We start from the raw sequence: 13,551 nt of genomic DNA on the forward strand, positions 1-13,551 counted from the left end.
ACCGCAGTATCTAATGTGAATCCGAGGGTATGACTCAATGACTTTCAAACACATTCGGGAAGTCAATGCCAAGTTTAACACGTTTGGGATGGTTTAATCTCAGAGTTTTTCCCGAATTTCCACAGACAATGACATCTCGAGTCTAGACTCTGGACAATCAAATCAGCGCAGTCTCACTTTGAATAGAAGTGTTAAGGTGTCAAGTGAAAGTGATGTAAGAGTCGAGGTCAATCATTTGACGGTGTTTGTGTTTGATCATAATTCATCAGATTGTTTTATGTCCAAAAAATGAGGGATGAAGCCATTTTGTTGGATCATGGATGATGGCTCTGAGATCTTCTGGAAACAGCTCTAGGTGTCACAGAATTAGTAAAAGCATGTAAGCAAACAATCCCAAAAAAGAAAAAAATTAAAAAATCGAGTGATGTTTTCCTGCAGATTTCACTAAATCCACAAGGGGAAAAGTTGTCAGTAATTTCTCCAATATAACATTGCCGAAGAATGTCATTTGTTTACTATGTGGGAATTGATGATACGCTTGAGCCTTCTGAGGCGGGAAATCAAGGAGAGGCAGATCTCAGAGTAGGAAAAAATCTGTGCCAGTCTGAAAAGAAACCAGCAGGTGCTAATATGGAAGACCCAGCCGACTATGTAAGCTATGGTGTGGATATATGTTTGATCAGGTAAAACAGCCACGAGACCCGTATTGAATGATATAGCAGTCGACAGCAGTGCAATGTATGTCAGCACAGCCGCAGTTACGTAGTAACGCATGTAAGGTCTCTTACCGAAAGCAGCGCCCCATAGTATGATGGAAGAGGCCATTATAGAGCAGGTCATCGCGATGGTGTCGGAGATGATGAACCACTTGAGATGTCTGCTTGACCGGAGAAGGGCCACTCCTTGGCCCGGGCCGGCGTTATTGTTATAACCGCCGGGCATTGTGCAAGCCGCTGCAAACGACACAGTTGTGATGAGTGTCGCGACCATCATTAAGGTCTGACAATTTTGCTTGTAAGTTTGTTCTGAATTCAAGACACCAGCTTTTTCTTCATTTGTACAGGGGAGAAATCCTCCTCGGAGATTCCGAAGATGTGGGAGGCACAGTTGTCGCCAATTCAGCATCGCGACCTGCAAGCGAAATGAAGACAATTTAGATTTCGAATCATGGTCCAGAGATTTCATACATTCCTATGAATTACGGCCTAGCAATAGTATACCTACCGAGGGAATAACATGTGCTTCCTTGGTTGGCTCATCTATGTCGAAGGCAGTTTCCCCATTTGTGTTTCGGGCTGTTTGATCAACTCTCGCATCCCACAATAGGTTAGCCGCTATCCAACTTCTCCTTTCCAGGATAGTTAGATGCAAAGGAGTATTGCCGTTGTGATCAAGCTGATTTATTAGGCCCTCGAGCTCGACAGTTTCTAATATGCATCTGACAACATTTACTTTCCCGCTCAGGACTGCAACATGAAGAATGTTTTGCCCCTTTAGGTCTACCAATTCTCCAGCATCTGGGCATTGCCGAATAATCTCTTTTATAACCTTGGCATGACCATTACTTGCCGCTGCATGAAGTGATGAAAGACCATCTCTATCTACTAAGGCTCCGTTCGTTTGACAGAAAATATTCTCCTTTTGGAAAATATTTTCCCGGAAGTCATTTTCCTGGAAAATGTTTTCCCGGAACATAATTTTCCGGTGTTCGGTGATCAATATGAAAAAGTTTCGGAAAATATTTTTCGCCGGCGGCGGCGGCGGCCGGCGACCTTAGTGAAGAAGAAGAAAAAGAAGCTCCGGAAAATGATTTCTGCTTTTGAAGAAGCAGAAGTCATTTTCCGTAGACTTAGGCTATTTTGTGAGGGGGGAAGGAAAATATTTTCCCACGGAAAACGTTTTCCGCCCCCCGAACACCGGAAAACCCGGAGAATATTTTCCGGGAGAATATTTTCCGCCAAACGAACGGAGCCTAAATGCGCACTCGAAATATCGAGCTCCAGTAATTGCTGGACCAATTTGTGGCATCTAGAAAAAGCTGCATAGTAAAGAGGTGTCCTGCCATGGTGGTCAGCTTCTTTGATTAGCTCCGGTTTCGCTCTTAGGAGGGTTTTCACTATACCTGTGATGCATGAACGACAAATTCTTTAAAACAAAGAACTAGCAAGTATTGGGACTGAGCAATACCTAATGGAAGTTGAAAAGATTCATACTTGGATAAGTATATGCCAAATTTCCATCAGTATATACCGGGACTCTATTGCTACATCAGATTACATGACAGTTGAACTCGGTACAAGAACTTAGCATCTTTGTTAATATTTCGGCGCATAATTGTTTGCGGGTCAAGGACTAAAGAGTTACCAGAATGTCTCGCACTCACAGCAGCGTGCAAAGCTGTCTGGCCACGTGATCCACCGTTCGCAGATAAAGGGCACGATATCAAGATCCAATTTACAATCTCTTCCATGCCCCCTCTAGCAGCCATGTACAATGGGGATTCTCCCGCACTATTTTCGTAAAGTACAAAGTGAGAATCGGCTTTTATTAACAACCTAATCACTTGTGAGTGACCATTTCTGATCGCCTCATGCAGGGCTGTGTTGTTCCTTCTATTTCCCTGTCTTAGCATCTCGAAATTGCGGTCGCAGCCGCTTTCAATGTCTAGCTGAGAAGGAGCGGTGGATGTGATCTCTGTGACTAGAAACTTCATGACAGAAAGATGGCCAGCCCCTGAAGCTACATGCAAAGGAGTGTCTCCCTCGGAATTCGGCTGCATGAGAAGGGACTTGCATCGAATATAGATCTCCGTGAAAACTGGTCTTTGTCCAGATCTAGCGGCAACATGGAGGACCGTGTTTCCTTGAGGAGTGCGCCCCAGGAGTACGCTCAGATCTGTATCGAGAAGCTCCATGAGGGAGTGAACGTCACCGGAGTTTGCATATCGGTACAGCCTCGGATCCATTTTCTTGGGAGAGGAATACACTTATGTTGCTCCGATTGTATAGATGATGATAGCGGTTTCTGGAAACGGGAGTAATTCGACTTGAAGCTTCCAACCTGGAGAATAAGTTTGCTTCAACTGAACGAAGTAATGTATCAAGTGAGGTTGATGCAAATTCAAGGTCAAATGCTCCACCATTTACGTCCAGAAGTTGAAGTACAAGGCGAATACGTGTTGGATTTGCCAGTTGACGTTGATCTTAGAAAATTCTCGGAATTCTGGTCAAGTATATTCCGCAGGCGAGGCGCGCGAAGACTAGAGATTGACAGCCGGGGGTGATAGGAAAATTTGGCTAGAATCGGCCCTGACGTGTTCTGCAGTGAGTTGAGCGGGTATGGATCATCTAATTCATCATTTCAAGATCGATCGATTAGCAATGTAGTAATCAATAAGAAACTAAGCTTTTGGGTTCAATATAATTATACAGTAAGTTTCCAGAGTTAATTGCTAGTGGATGGCACGTCATATACCAAATTGCCAAAAACTCATTCTCTGACGTCATATGGTACGAAGTCCGTTTTTTGTATGTGTGGCAATATAAAGTTATAGAACTATATTTCAAATGAAACTTGTATATGGTTTATAATAATAGTCTTTTATGGCTTGCCAAGTTCATGATCAGTTTTAGCTTAGACTCGTGTTAAAAGTCCGATACCATATACTGAGCGTGACCCAAACCTTCCGATGTCTAATACCTTTTCTGCCGGTATTTTCCATAAAGACCGCGTTTTCCGCGAAAAACGAATAATTTGAAAAATATTTTTATAGAAATGATCGTTTGTATCGCTTGAAATAATTGGTCAATGGAAAATATTTTCATTGTCAATAATAATTTATGTCTAAATATTTTAGCAAACGATGAAAATATTTCTTGTTCATATATTTTTGTAAGCGATACAAATAATCATTTTTAGGAAAATATTTTTCAAATTATATATTTTTCGCGAAACAAACGAAGCCCGATGTACTCCAATAAAATTATATTGGCAATATGATATAACAAGTCGGACCTGCAGATCTCCTTCACCAAAAGATCTTGGCATTTGTTGTTGATTTTCCCTTAACTTGCCCGGCAACATCTGATGTGAATTCAAGGGTATGCCTCAATGACTTCGAAATGCATTTGGGAAGCCAATGCCACATTTAACACGTTAGAGGGCCAAATCTCAGCGTTGTTCTAATTTTTCGTTGGCGATGACATCTTGAGTCTAGACTCTGGAAAAGCAAATCACCACAGTTTTACTTTGAATAGAAGTGTTAAGGTGTCACGTGAAGTTGATGTAAGAGTCAAGGTCAACCATTTGACTGTGTTAGTGTTTGATCAGATTCATCAGACTTTTTTTAATGTCCCAAAGTTGAGAGATGAAGTTATTCTGTTGGATGATGGCTCTGAGATCTTCTGCAAAAAGCTCATTCTTGGACGTCATGTACCAAATTGCCAAAAACTCATTCTTGGACGTCATATGATACAAGGTTTTTTTTTTTTTTTCTGTTTTTGTGACATATGGTACAATGTTAAAGAATTATAATTAAATGGAAATTCTTGATTACACCAAAAAGAAAGTATAATATCATGCAGATTGGCCATGCATTGCTCCATAATCAACCTTATGGGCAAAATTAATGGTTGAGGCTGAAACTTGTATATGATTTAAAGCGGACTTGATCCGACTCAACAACGGGCCCAAAAATTCTTTTTTAAGTTCACCCATGATTTAGAACTACATGATCTTCAACCTATTCGCACTTTAGGCCCGGGGTCTAGGTGTCTCGCGACCTGTTAAGCTCATAATCAGGTATAACTTACTAAACCCATGTTGGTATAACTTATTAAACCCATGTTAAAAGACTGATACCGTATACTGGCCCCGGCCCAAACCTTCTGTTGTTTAGGACTTTTCTGTGTCGCATATGGTCAAACAGGTTCGGCAAAGAGCTGCACTGTGCGGATTTGATCTCTAGTATAAGGATTTCAACCTCAAACTATGATCCAAAAGTACCGTTAAATTGCAGTATCTTTCCGTAAAATGTATATTACAAGTGATGTATCCATGTCGGACCGGTAGCTCCTTTGCCAAAAGATTTTGGCATTTAGTTGTTGATAGTTCTTTCCAGTTTAACTGAATATTGTACGGACCGGCCCTTTGCAGTATTTAAAGTGATTTTGAGGGCATGCCTGAATGACATTGAAATCTGTCTGGGAAGTCAATACCAAGTTTAACGCGTTGGAGGGATGGTTTGGAGAGCCAAATCTCAGCGTTGTTCTAATTTGCTTTGAATAGAAGTGTTAAGGTACCAAGTGAAATTGATGGGAGAGCTAAGATCAATCGTGTGACTGTGTTAGTGTTTGATCGTTATTCATCAGACTATTTTATGTCCAAAAATTGAGAGATGGAGTCATTCTGTCGGATGGTGGCTCTGAGATCTTCTGGAAACAGCTCCAGGTTTCATAGAACAATTAATAGCATACAAGGAAACAATGCTTGGGTGTTGTTAGGCCGAAAGAAGAAAAAGAAAAAACTGTAACACACCAAAACCTACTAGGACGAGAGATAACATGGCCGTCCTTCTACCTAAAGGACGCAGCATAAAACCACAACCAAAGAACAAATTCCCAAAAAATCCCCATTGATATCGCTCTCACTCTAATGTCTACTAACCAGGGAACCCGAAAAGATTGGGGAAAGAAAGAGGTGAGTAATCACAGCTTAATAATTAGTGCGTATCTCTTCTAAGTAGGTTGAACAACCACTATGCACACAGTTGTAAGACCAAACCAAAACTTATTTAACCTAACTCCAGCATATAACAAACTTTAAGGTCAAAATACGTTATATACTATTTTAACAAATCATTTTCACATTAGAAGGAAAATTTCAATCAGGTAACATAGCCACGAGACCCATATTGAATGATATAGCAGTTGACTGCAGCGCGATGAATGTCAGCACAGCCGCAATCACGTAGAAATGCACATAATGTCTCTTGCCGAAAGCAGCACCCCAGACTATGACGGAAGAGGCCGTTATATAGTAGGTCATCGCGACAGTGTCGAAGATGATGAACTACTTGAGATAACCACTTGACCGGAGAAAGGCTACTCCTTGGCCTGGGCCGGTGTTGTTGTTATAACCGCTGGGCATTGTGAAAGCCGCTGTGAACGTCACGGTTGTGATGAGTGTTGCGACTATCAATAAGGTCCGACAATTTGCTTGTAAGTTTGTTTTGACTTCAAGACACCAGCTTTTTCTTCATTTGTACAGGGGAGAAATCCTCCTCGGAGATTCCAAAGATGTGGGAGGCGTAGTTGTCGACAATTCAGCATCGAGACCTTCAAGCAAAATGAAGACAATTTAGATTACAAATCATAGTCAGGAGATTTCACAAATTTCAGTGAATTACGGCCTGGCAATAGTATACCTACCGAGGGAATTACGCGTGGTTCCTTGGTTGGCTCATCTATGTCAAAGGCAGTTTCACCTTTTTTGTTCCGGGCTGTTTGATCAACTCTCGCATCCCACAATAGGTAAGCCGCGATCCAACTTCTCCTTTCCATGGTAGTTAGATGGAAAGGACTATTGCCGTTGTGATCAGGCTGATTTATTAAGCCCTCGAGCGCGATAGTTTCCAATATGCATCTGACAACGTTTGCTTTCCCGCTTAAGACTGCAACATGAAGAATGTTTTGCCCCTTTAGGTCCACCAATTCTCCAGCATCTGGGCATTGCCGAATAATCTCTTTTATAACTTGGCATGACCATTGCTTGCTGCTGCATGAAGTGACGAAAGACCATCTCTGTCCACTAAATGTGCACTCAAGATGTCGAGGTCCAGTAATTGCTGGACCAATTTGTGGCATCCAGAAAAAGCTGCATAGTAAAGAGGTGTCCTGCCATGGTGGTCAGCTTCTTTGATCAGCTCTGGTTTTGCTCTTAGGAGGGTGTTCACTGTACCTGTGATGCATGAACAAAATATTCTTTAAAACACACAGAACTAGCAAGTATTGGGACTGAGCAATACCTAATGGAAGTTGAAAAGATTCGTACAAGTATATGCCAAATTTTCCATCAGCAGGTACTGGACTCTATTGCTACATCAGATTACATGATAGTTGAACTCGGTACGGGACTTAGCATCTTTGTTAATACTTTAGAGCATGATATCTTGCAAGTCAAGAAATAGAGAGTTACCAGAATGTCTCGTGCTCACAGCAGCGTGCAAAGCTGTCTGGCCATCTAATCCGCCGTAAGCAGATAAAGGGCATGATGTCAAGATCCAATCTACAATCTCTGTCATGCCCCCTCTAGCAGCGTCGTACAATGGGGATTCTCCCGCACAATTTTCGTAAAGTACAAGGTGAGAATCAGCCTTTATTAATAACCTAACTACTTGTGAGTGACCCTTTTTGATCGCCTCGTGCAGGACTGCATTGTTCCTTTTATTTCCTCATCTTAGCATCTCGAACCTGTGGTCGCAGCCGCTTTCAATGTCTAGCTTAAACGGAGAGGTGGATGTGATCTCTGTGACTAGAAACTTCACAACAGAAAGATGGCCAACCCTTGAAGCTACATGCAGTGGACTGTCTCCCTCGGAATTCGGCTGCATGAGAAGGGACTTGCATCGGTTATAGATCTCCGCGAAAACAGATCTTTGTCCAGATCTAGTGGCAACATGGAGGGCCGTGTTTCCTTGAGGAGTGTGCCTGAGGAGTATGCTCGGATCTCCATCGAGAAGCTCCTTGAGGGAGTGAATATCACCGGAGTTTGCATGTTTTTTTTTTTTTTTTAATGCAGCGGAAACCTCAAAAATGAAAGCAGTCGCCTGTCAGCCCTATTACAGTCGGAAAAAGCTTTGGCGTATATGCTTTGTTCCTTCTTTTAAATCTTGCGGTGATTGAGTAAAAACTCGCGGCTATCCATTAGGAGGAAATTATTATAATACTTGTTACCTTATTCTCTGCAGTTCATATCATATGCCTGTGTCTCAATGTATATACTTTAGAAGTCTGTCATCTCTTCTAGTGACACGTTCTTAAGGCTATTAAGTAGATGGTAGCACGACGGAAGTATTACTAGGCTTGAGCTCAACTCATACAAAGCTCCTCGAGCTATTTGAATTGAGCTTAAAATAAGCCAGTGAAATTACAGTAAGCTATTTGAGCAACGTAGCTCACTTTGTCCCCTAGGACTGATGATGTCCTAGTTATGAAGAGGGACTGATGATGAGAAGAAGGTATATGAAGAGGGACGAGGTTGATCGTATGTTAACAATAAAGTAAAATCATTAATGATTTAGGAGACCAGTTGCTGCACTTGAACTGCTGTCCCTTGTTGCCTGCAGCAAGTAATATAGCATGCAATAGATTTTCTTTTGGCCCTGTGCCGATTCAAAGATACCTCGCTCCTAAGCAACAGTGAAACCCACCAAATAATGCTCAATCATATGAGACTAATGACAACATGAAAAAGAAAGAAACAGACCTTGAGCTGAAAAATTCGGCAACCTTTTGGAAACATGAATCTTTCTAAAGGTACAGAATACAGATGTTGCGGCCAAGCCAAAAGGAGGGTATTTTTCATGGTCGAAATTGCAGGGAATCTTTTAAAGAAATATTAACTTCGGAAGATAACAAGATACTTGCTATCCTAGTTGAATAAAAAAGAATTATGAGACTTGTCTTGTGTGCCCCACTTTACTACTTAATGAAAGAGAATGATTAAACAAATGAAATGCCTGCAAAGATCATCAAAGCACTGTCTTTGTAGCAGACCACTTATAAAATATGGCATTGTACAACATTCCATGTAGAAATTTAGGAGAAATTGTTCTAAGTTTTATTCTCCAGAAAGGGCTACGAAATTACATGAGGCCTCTGGCCTTTTATAGCTGCTCGTCCAGCTAATTTTTTTGTGCTAACTACCGAAGCAAAAAGCCAGATATACTAGCCATAAATCTGGTTAGTATCTGCTGGTTTAAAAAAAAATTATCAGCACCCTAAAACTTAGGAAACAAATTCCTAAAAGCTAACAAACAAAATCCTAAAAATCTGGAAACAAAATAATCGAACTTCTACTACTAACTAAAATATCCGGATCTGGTTTTCAACACTCCCCCTCAAGCTGGGTTATGAATGTCTATCATACCCAGCTTGCACCTTAGAGTCTCGAAACTATTTCTGGATAAAACCTTGGTCAGTATATCCGCTGTTTGATGATTGGTTGGAACATACAAGAGCTTCAATATTCCTTCATCAAGTTTTTCTTTGATGAAATGTCGATCGATCTCCACATGTTTTGTTCTATCATGATGAACCGGGTTCTTGGCAATCTCAATAGCAGCTTTGTTGTCACATAATAATAACATAGGATCGGTATTAGTGAATCCTAGTTCATTTAAGACTCTTCTCAGCCACATGCCTTCACATATTCCTTGACACATTGCTCTAAACTCCGCTTCAGCGCTGCTCCTAGCAACAACGGGTTGCTTCTTGCTTCTCCAGGTAACCATGTTGCCCCATACAAAGGTACAATACCCTGTTGTTGACCTTCGGTCCGTGAGAGATCCAGCCCAATCTGCATCCATGAAAATCTCCACGTTTCTCTCCTCTGTTTTCTTAAAGTAAAGCCCTCTTCCAGGACTTCTCTTCAGGTACTGTAAGATACGAAAAACTGCCTGCAGGTGCTTCTCTGTTGGTTGGTTCATGTATCTACTAACCATACTTACTGCGAAACCAATGTCTGGCCGAGTATGTGAGAGATAGATTAGTTTGCCAACTAATCTTTGATATCTCCCTTTGTCCGTTAATGGTCCTTCTTCTTCCATCTCAGTTTTATAGGTAGAATCCATGGGGTTGTCAGCTGGTTTACACCCAAGCATACCGGTTTCCTTCAAGAGATCAAGAGTATACTTACGTTGGGAAATTGCAATCCCTTTCCGTGACCGAGCTACCTCCATACCTAGGAAGTACTTGAGTTGACCTAGGTCTTTAACTTCGAATTCTTGTGCCAAGATATTCTTCAGTTTTCCAATCTCCTCCAGATTGTCACCAGTTAGGATTATGTCATCGACGTATACGATCATTATTGCTCTTCTACCTTCATCTGACTTCTTGACAAACATTGTATGATCTGTTTGACATTGAGTGAAGTTCAGCTTCTCAACGACCCTTGTTAACCTCTCGAACCAAGCACGAGGTGATTGCTTTAGGCCGTATAGGGATTTCTTGAGTTTGCACACCTTGTTGAAGCTCTCTTTAGTGTCAATTCCAGGTGGGACCTCCATAAAGACTTCTTCCTCCAATTCCCCATTTAAGAAGGCATTCTTTATGTCTAATTGCTGTAGGGGCCAGTCCAAGTTAGCTGCAAAAGAGAGCAACACTCGGATGGAGTTTAGTTTGGCCACCGGAGCGAAGGTTTCTTCGTAGTCTATTCCATATGATTGTGTGAATCCCTTAGCGACCAGCCTTGCCTTGAAACGATCAACACTACCATCGGCGTTGTGCTTAACTGTAAAGACCCACTTACATCCCACCAATTTCTTCCCAGCTGGCAATTCTGTATATTCCCAAGTCTTATTCTTCTCAAGTGCATGAATTTCCTCAAGAACCGCTCTTTTCCACTCAGATTGAGCAAGTGCCTCATGGATATTCTTGGGAATTTGAATGTCGCTCAACGTTGAAACAAATGCCTTGTATTTCGGAGACAACTTTTCGTAAGACACAAAGTTGTTAATGGGATGTTGAGTGCACTGTCTCTTCCCCTTCCTAAGAGCAATAGGCTGATTAAGATCATCAAGTACAGCAGAATTTTCTGAGTTTGCAGAAGTATTACCTTCATCGACTGTGGGTCTTGAACTCGGATCTGTCTCTTGAGCCGGCCTTGATGTAGTACGGTTCTCCAACTCCTTTTGAGTCTTTCGCCTAGAATAGACAATTACCTCTTTATTTTTGTCTTGTGTAGCATCTTGAATGGGTAGACACGAAAGACTTTCGGATGTTGGATGACTCTCGGATGTTGGAATGGGTAGATACGGAAGACAAGGAGAATTTGTTTGTTGTGACCCGAATGACTGAGAAGTGTCCCAAAAATAATATTCCTCACAACTCTCCCCCTGAATGATATTTTTGGAGTGAAAGGGCTGGTGCTCAAAGAAGGTAACATCCATGGTGGTATAAAAACGCTTTGTTTGTGGGCAATAACACTTATATCCACTTTGATTTGGAGCGTATCCTAGAAACACACATTTGAGGGACTTAGGATCTAGCTTGCTGCGATGTTGCTGATTTATATGAACAAATGTTGTGCAGCCGAATACTTTGAGTGGGATATGTGAGGCAAAACGAATATGTGGGTAGGTATGAAGTAGCCTTTGAAATGGCGTTCGGAAATCTAGAACACGGGAAGGCATACGATTAATGAGATATGTGGCTGTTAACACTGCTTCTCCCCAAAAATGTTTAGGAACATGAGTGGCTATCATAAGAGAACGGGCGACTTCCAAAAGATGCCTATTTTTTCTCTCCGCCACTCCATTTTGTTGTGGAGTTTCTACACAAGAGCTAATATGTATGATACCTTGGCTATTTAGATATGACCCGAGCTGTGAGTGAAAGTATTCTCTCCCATTATCCGTTTTGAAAACTTGGATTTTTGTGCTGAATTGGGTTTGGATCATTTGGTTGAAGGTTTGAAAAATTCGGCCAATATCTGATTTTTCTTTCATCAGAAAAAGCCAAGTGAGTCTTGTGTGATCATCAATGAAGGTAACAAACCACCTAGAACCAGTAATATTATTGACACGAGAAGGTCCCCAAATATCACTATGAATCATGTGAAATGGATGAGAAGACTTATAAGGTTGCAAAGGGTATGAACTGCGAGTATGTTTGGATAATTGACACACCTCACATTGAAATTTTATTGAATCTTTATTAAACAAAGAAGGTAGCAACCTTTTTAAGTACGAGAAATTTGGATGACCTAACCTATAGTGCCACAATCTTACTTCACTCTCTTCCTTAGCACGAGATGCTACACATGACATCTTCTTGTTTTTCCATTCTGAGGCATTAACTCGCAGAAGGTAGAGGCCCGCATCCATCTCAGCACTGCCAATCGTCATCCCCGAGTTCAAAACCTGAAATTCACATGAGTGTGGGAAAAATTTAGTAGTGCAGCCTAAATCTTTGGTTAACTTGCTGATGGAGAGAAGATTATAACTGAGTTTGGGAATAAATAATACTGAATTCAGTGTTATATCTTTTGAAATAACCACTGATCCAATACCAGCCACCTTTGAGCAAGAACCATCAGCAATTCGAACGCTAGTGCCGTTTTGACATGGATTGTACTCGTTGAACACTGTGATATCTCCGGTCATGTGGTCGGATGCTCCCGAGTCTACAACCCAAGAGGTGATTTTCTCCTGTTTAGCACTAAAGGCATTTAGAGAATTACCTCGTTGAGCTATTGTTGCTGTACTAACCCCTTCTGAACGGGTTGCCTTCTGAACTGATTCCTGTAGCAGCTTTTTCAGCATCTCCAGTTGCTCTTTGTTGAAGGGACTCGAATCTACCGAAGCGTTTGTTTCGGTTTGGACTATGTTGCTTCTGCTCTCCCGGTCTTGAGTAGGACGTGAGGCTGATGGCTTCCAATCATCTGGCCGACCATGAAGTTTCCAGCATGTGTCTTTTGTGTGACCTGTCCGTTTGCAATGATCACACCACGGACGACCACCCTTTCGCTGGTTGTTGTTGTTTGATTGAGTGCCTCGACTGTAGGATGGTTGAGATCCTCGGGCTATTAAGGCAGAATTTTCTGGATTGGTTTGGTTTTTTTGAACAACCAAGCATCACCTTTCGCCGAGTCTCTTCTCTCCTGACCTCCGCAAAAACTTCTCGTACATTAGGTAGGGGCTTTATGCTCAGAACTCGTCCACGTACCTCGTCAAGCTCTTGATTCAAGCCTAACAGAAATTTATAGATGCGTTCTCGATCTTGAATCTGCTTGTACCGCTTGCTATCTTCGGGACAACTCCACATCATATCTTCCAAGCATGTCAAGTTGCTGCCAATGACGCATGAGTTGGTTAAAATAATCGGTGATGAAGATTCCCCTTGCCTTAGATCATGAAGAATGCCCTTAATCTCGAAGATGGCTGAGGTGTTATCTTTGTTGGAATAAGTTTCATGAACAGCATCCCAAATCTCCTTAGCTGTTTGGTAATACATGAAATTCTCCCCTGTTTCATTCGTCATTGAATTCAGCAGCCAGGACATCACCATGTTATTTTCCACCTTCCATGTTCGATAGTTTGGGCTTGTCGCCTCAGGTTGTACGGCAACTCCAGTTAGGTAATCTTCTTTACCTTTTCCGCAAACGAAAATCATGACAGAATGGGACCATTGATTGAAGTTGTGACCGGTAAGTTTATGACCGGTGATGAGAAGAGTTCCCCCTTCGGATACATTGATAGGTTGGGTAATCAAAGGAGAGTTCTGAGCTTTAGGGTCTGAGGTTTCACTCTCAACCTCGCTTGCCATGGTGGCT

General features: G+C 41.7%; 2 protein-coding genes across 2 annotated transcripts; both read right to left on the reverse strand.

The window, feature by feature from the left end:
• Nucleotides 1-487: 487 nt before the first annotated feature.
• Nucleotides 488-2,965, reverse strand: LOC115674899 (ankyrin repeat-containing protein At5g02620-like). The gene is made up of 4 exons (XM_030597421.2): nucleotides 2,365-2,965; nucleotides 1,973-2,122; nucleotides 1,225-1,604; nucleotides 488-1,131 (listed from the first exon to the last, which is right to left on the reverse strand). The coding sequence occupies exons 1-4, from the start codon at nucleotides 2,963-2,965 to the stop codon at nucleotides 505-507; spliced, it is 1,758 nt and encodes a 585-aa protein (XP_030453281.1). The 3' UTR covers nucleotides 488-504.
• A 2,954-nt stretch (nucleotides 2,966-5,919) lies between these two features.
• Nucleotides 5,920-7,736, reverse strand: LOC115674900 (ankyrin repeat-containing protein At5g02620-like). Its single transcript, XM_056317107.1, has 2 exons — nucleotides 6,429-7,736; nucleotides 5,920-6,335 (listed from the first exon to the last, which is right to left on the reverse strand). The coding sequence occupies exons 1-2, from the start codon at nucleotides 6,861-6,863 to the stop codon at nucleotides 6,195-6,197; spliced, it is 576 nt and encodes a 191-aa protein (XP_056173082.1). The 5' UTR covers nucleotides 6,864-7,736; the 3' UTR covers nucleotides 5,920-6,194.
• Nucleotides 7,737-13,551: the final 5,815 nt, after the last annotated feature.

Source organism: Syzygium oleosum, unplaced genomic scaffold (assembly GCF_021117445.2).
Source record: "Syzygium oleosum isolate NSW1041296 unplaced genomic scaffold, Sole_v2.1 Sole_v2.13, whole genome shotgun sequence".
NCBI classification, from domain to species: domain Eukaryota; kingdom Viridiplantae; phylum Streptophyta; class Magnoliopsida; order Myrtales; family Myrtaceae; genus Syzygium; species Syzygium oleosum.

Bases quoted from the DNA above. Each gene is read 5' to 3' on its own strand.
- LOC115674899 (XM_030597421.2), bottom strand. From the start codon at position 2,965: ATGGATCCGAGGCTGTACCGATATGCAAACTCCGGTGACGTTCACTCC. The intron at 1,605-1,972 runs GCTCCGTTCGTT...ACGGAGCCTTAG, and splicing joins TATTTCGAGTGCGCATTTAG to TAGATAGAGATGGTCTTTCA. The intron at 1,132-1,224 runs GTAGGTATACTA...TTTCGCTTGCAG, and splicing joins AAGCACATGTTATTCCCTCG to GTCGCGATGCTGAATTGGCG.
- LOC115674900 (XM_056317107.1), bottom strand. From the start codon at position 6,863: ATGCCACAAATTGGTCCAGCAATTACTGGACCTCGACATCTTGAGTGC. The intron at 6,336-6,428 runs GTAGGTATACTA...TTTTGCTTGAAG, and splicing joins AACCACGCGTAATTCCCTCG to GTCTCGATGCTGAATTGTCG.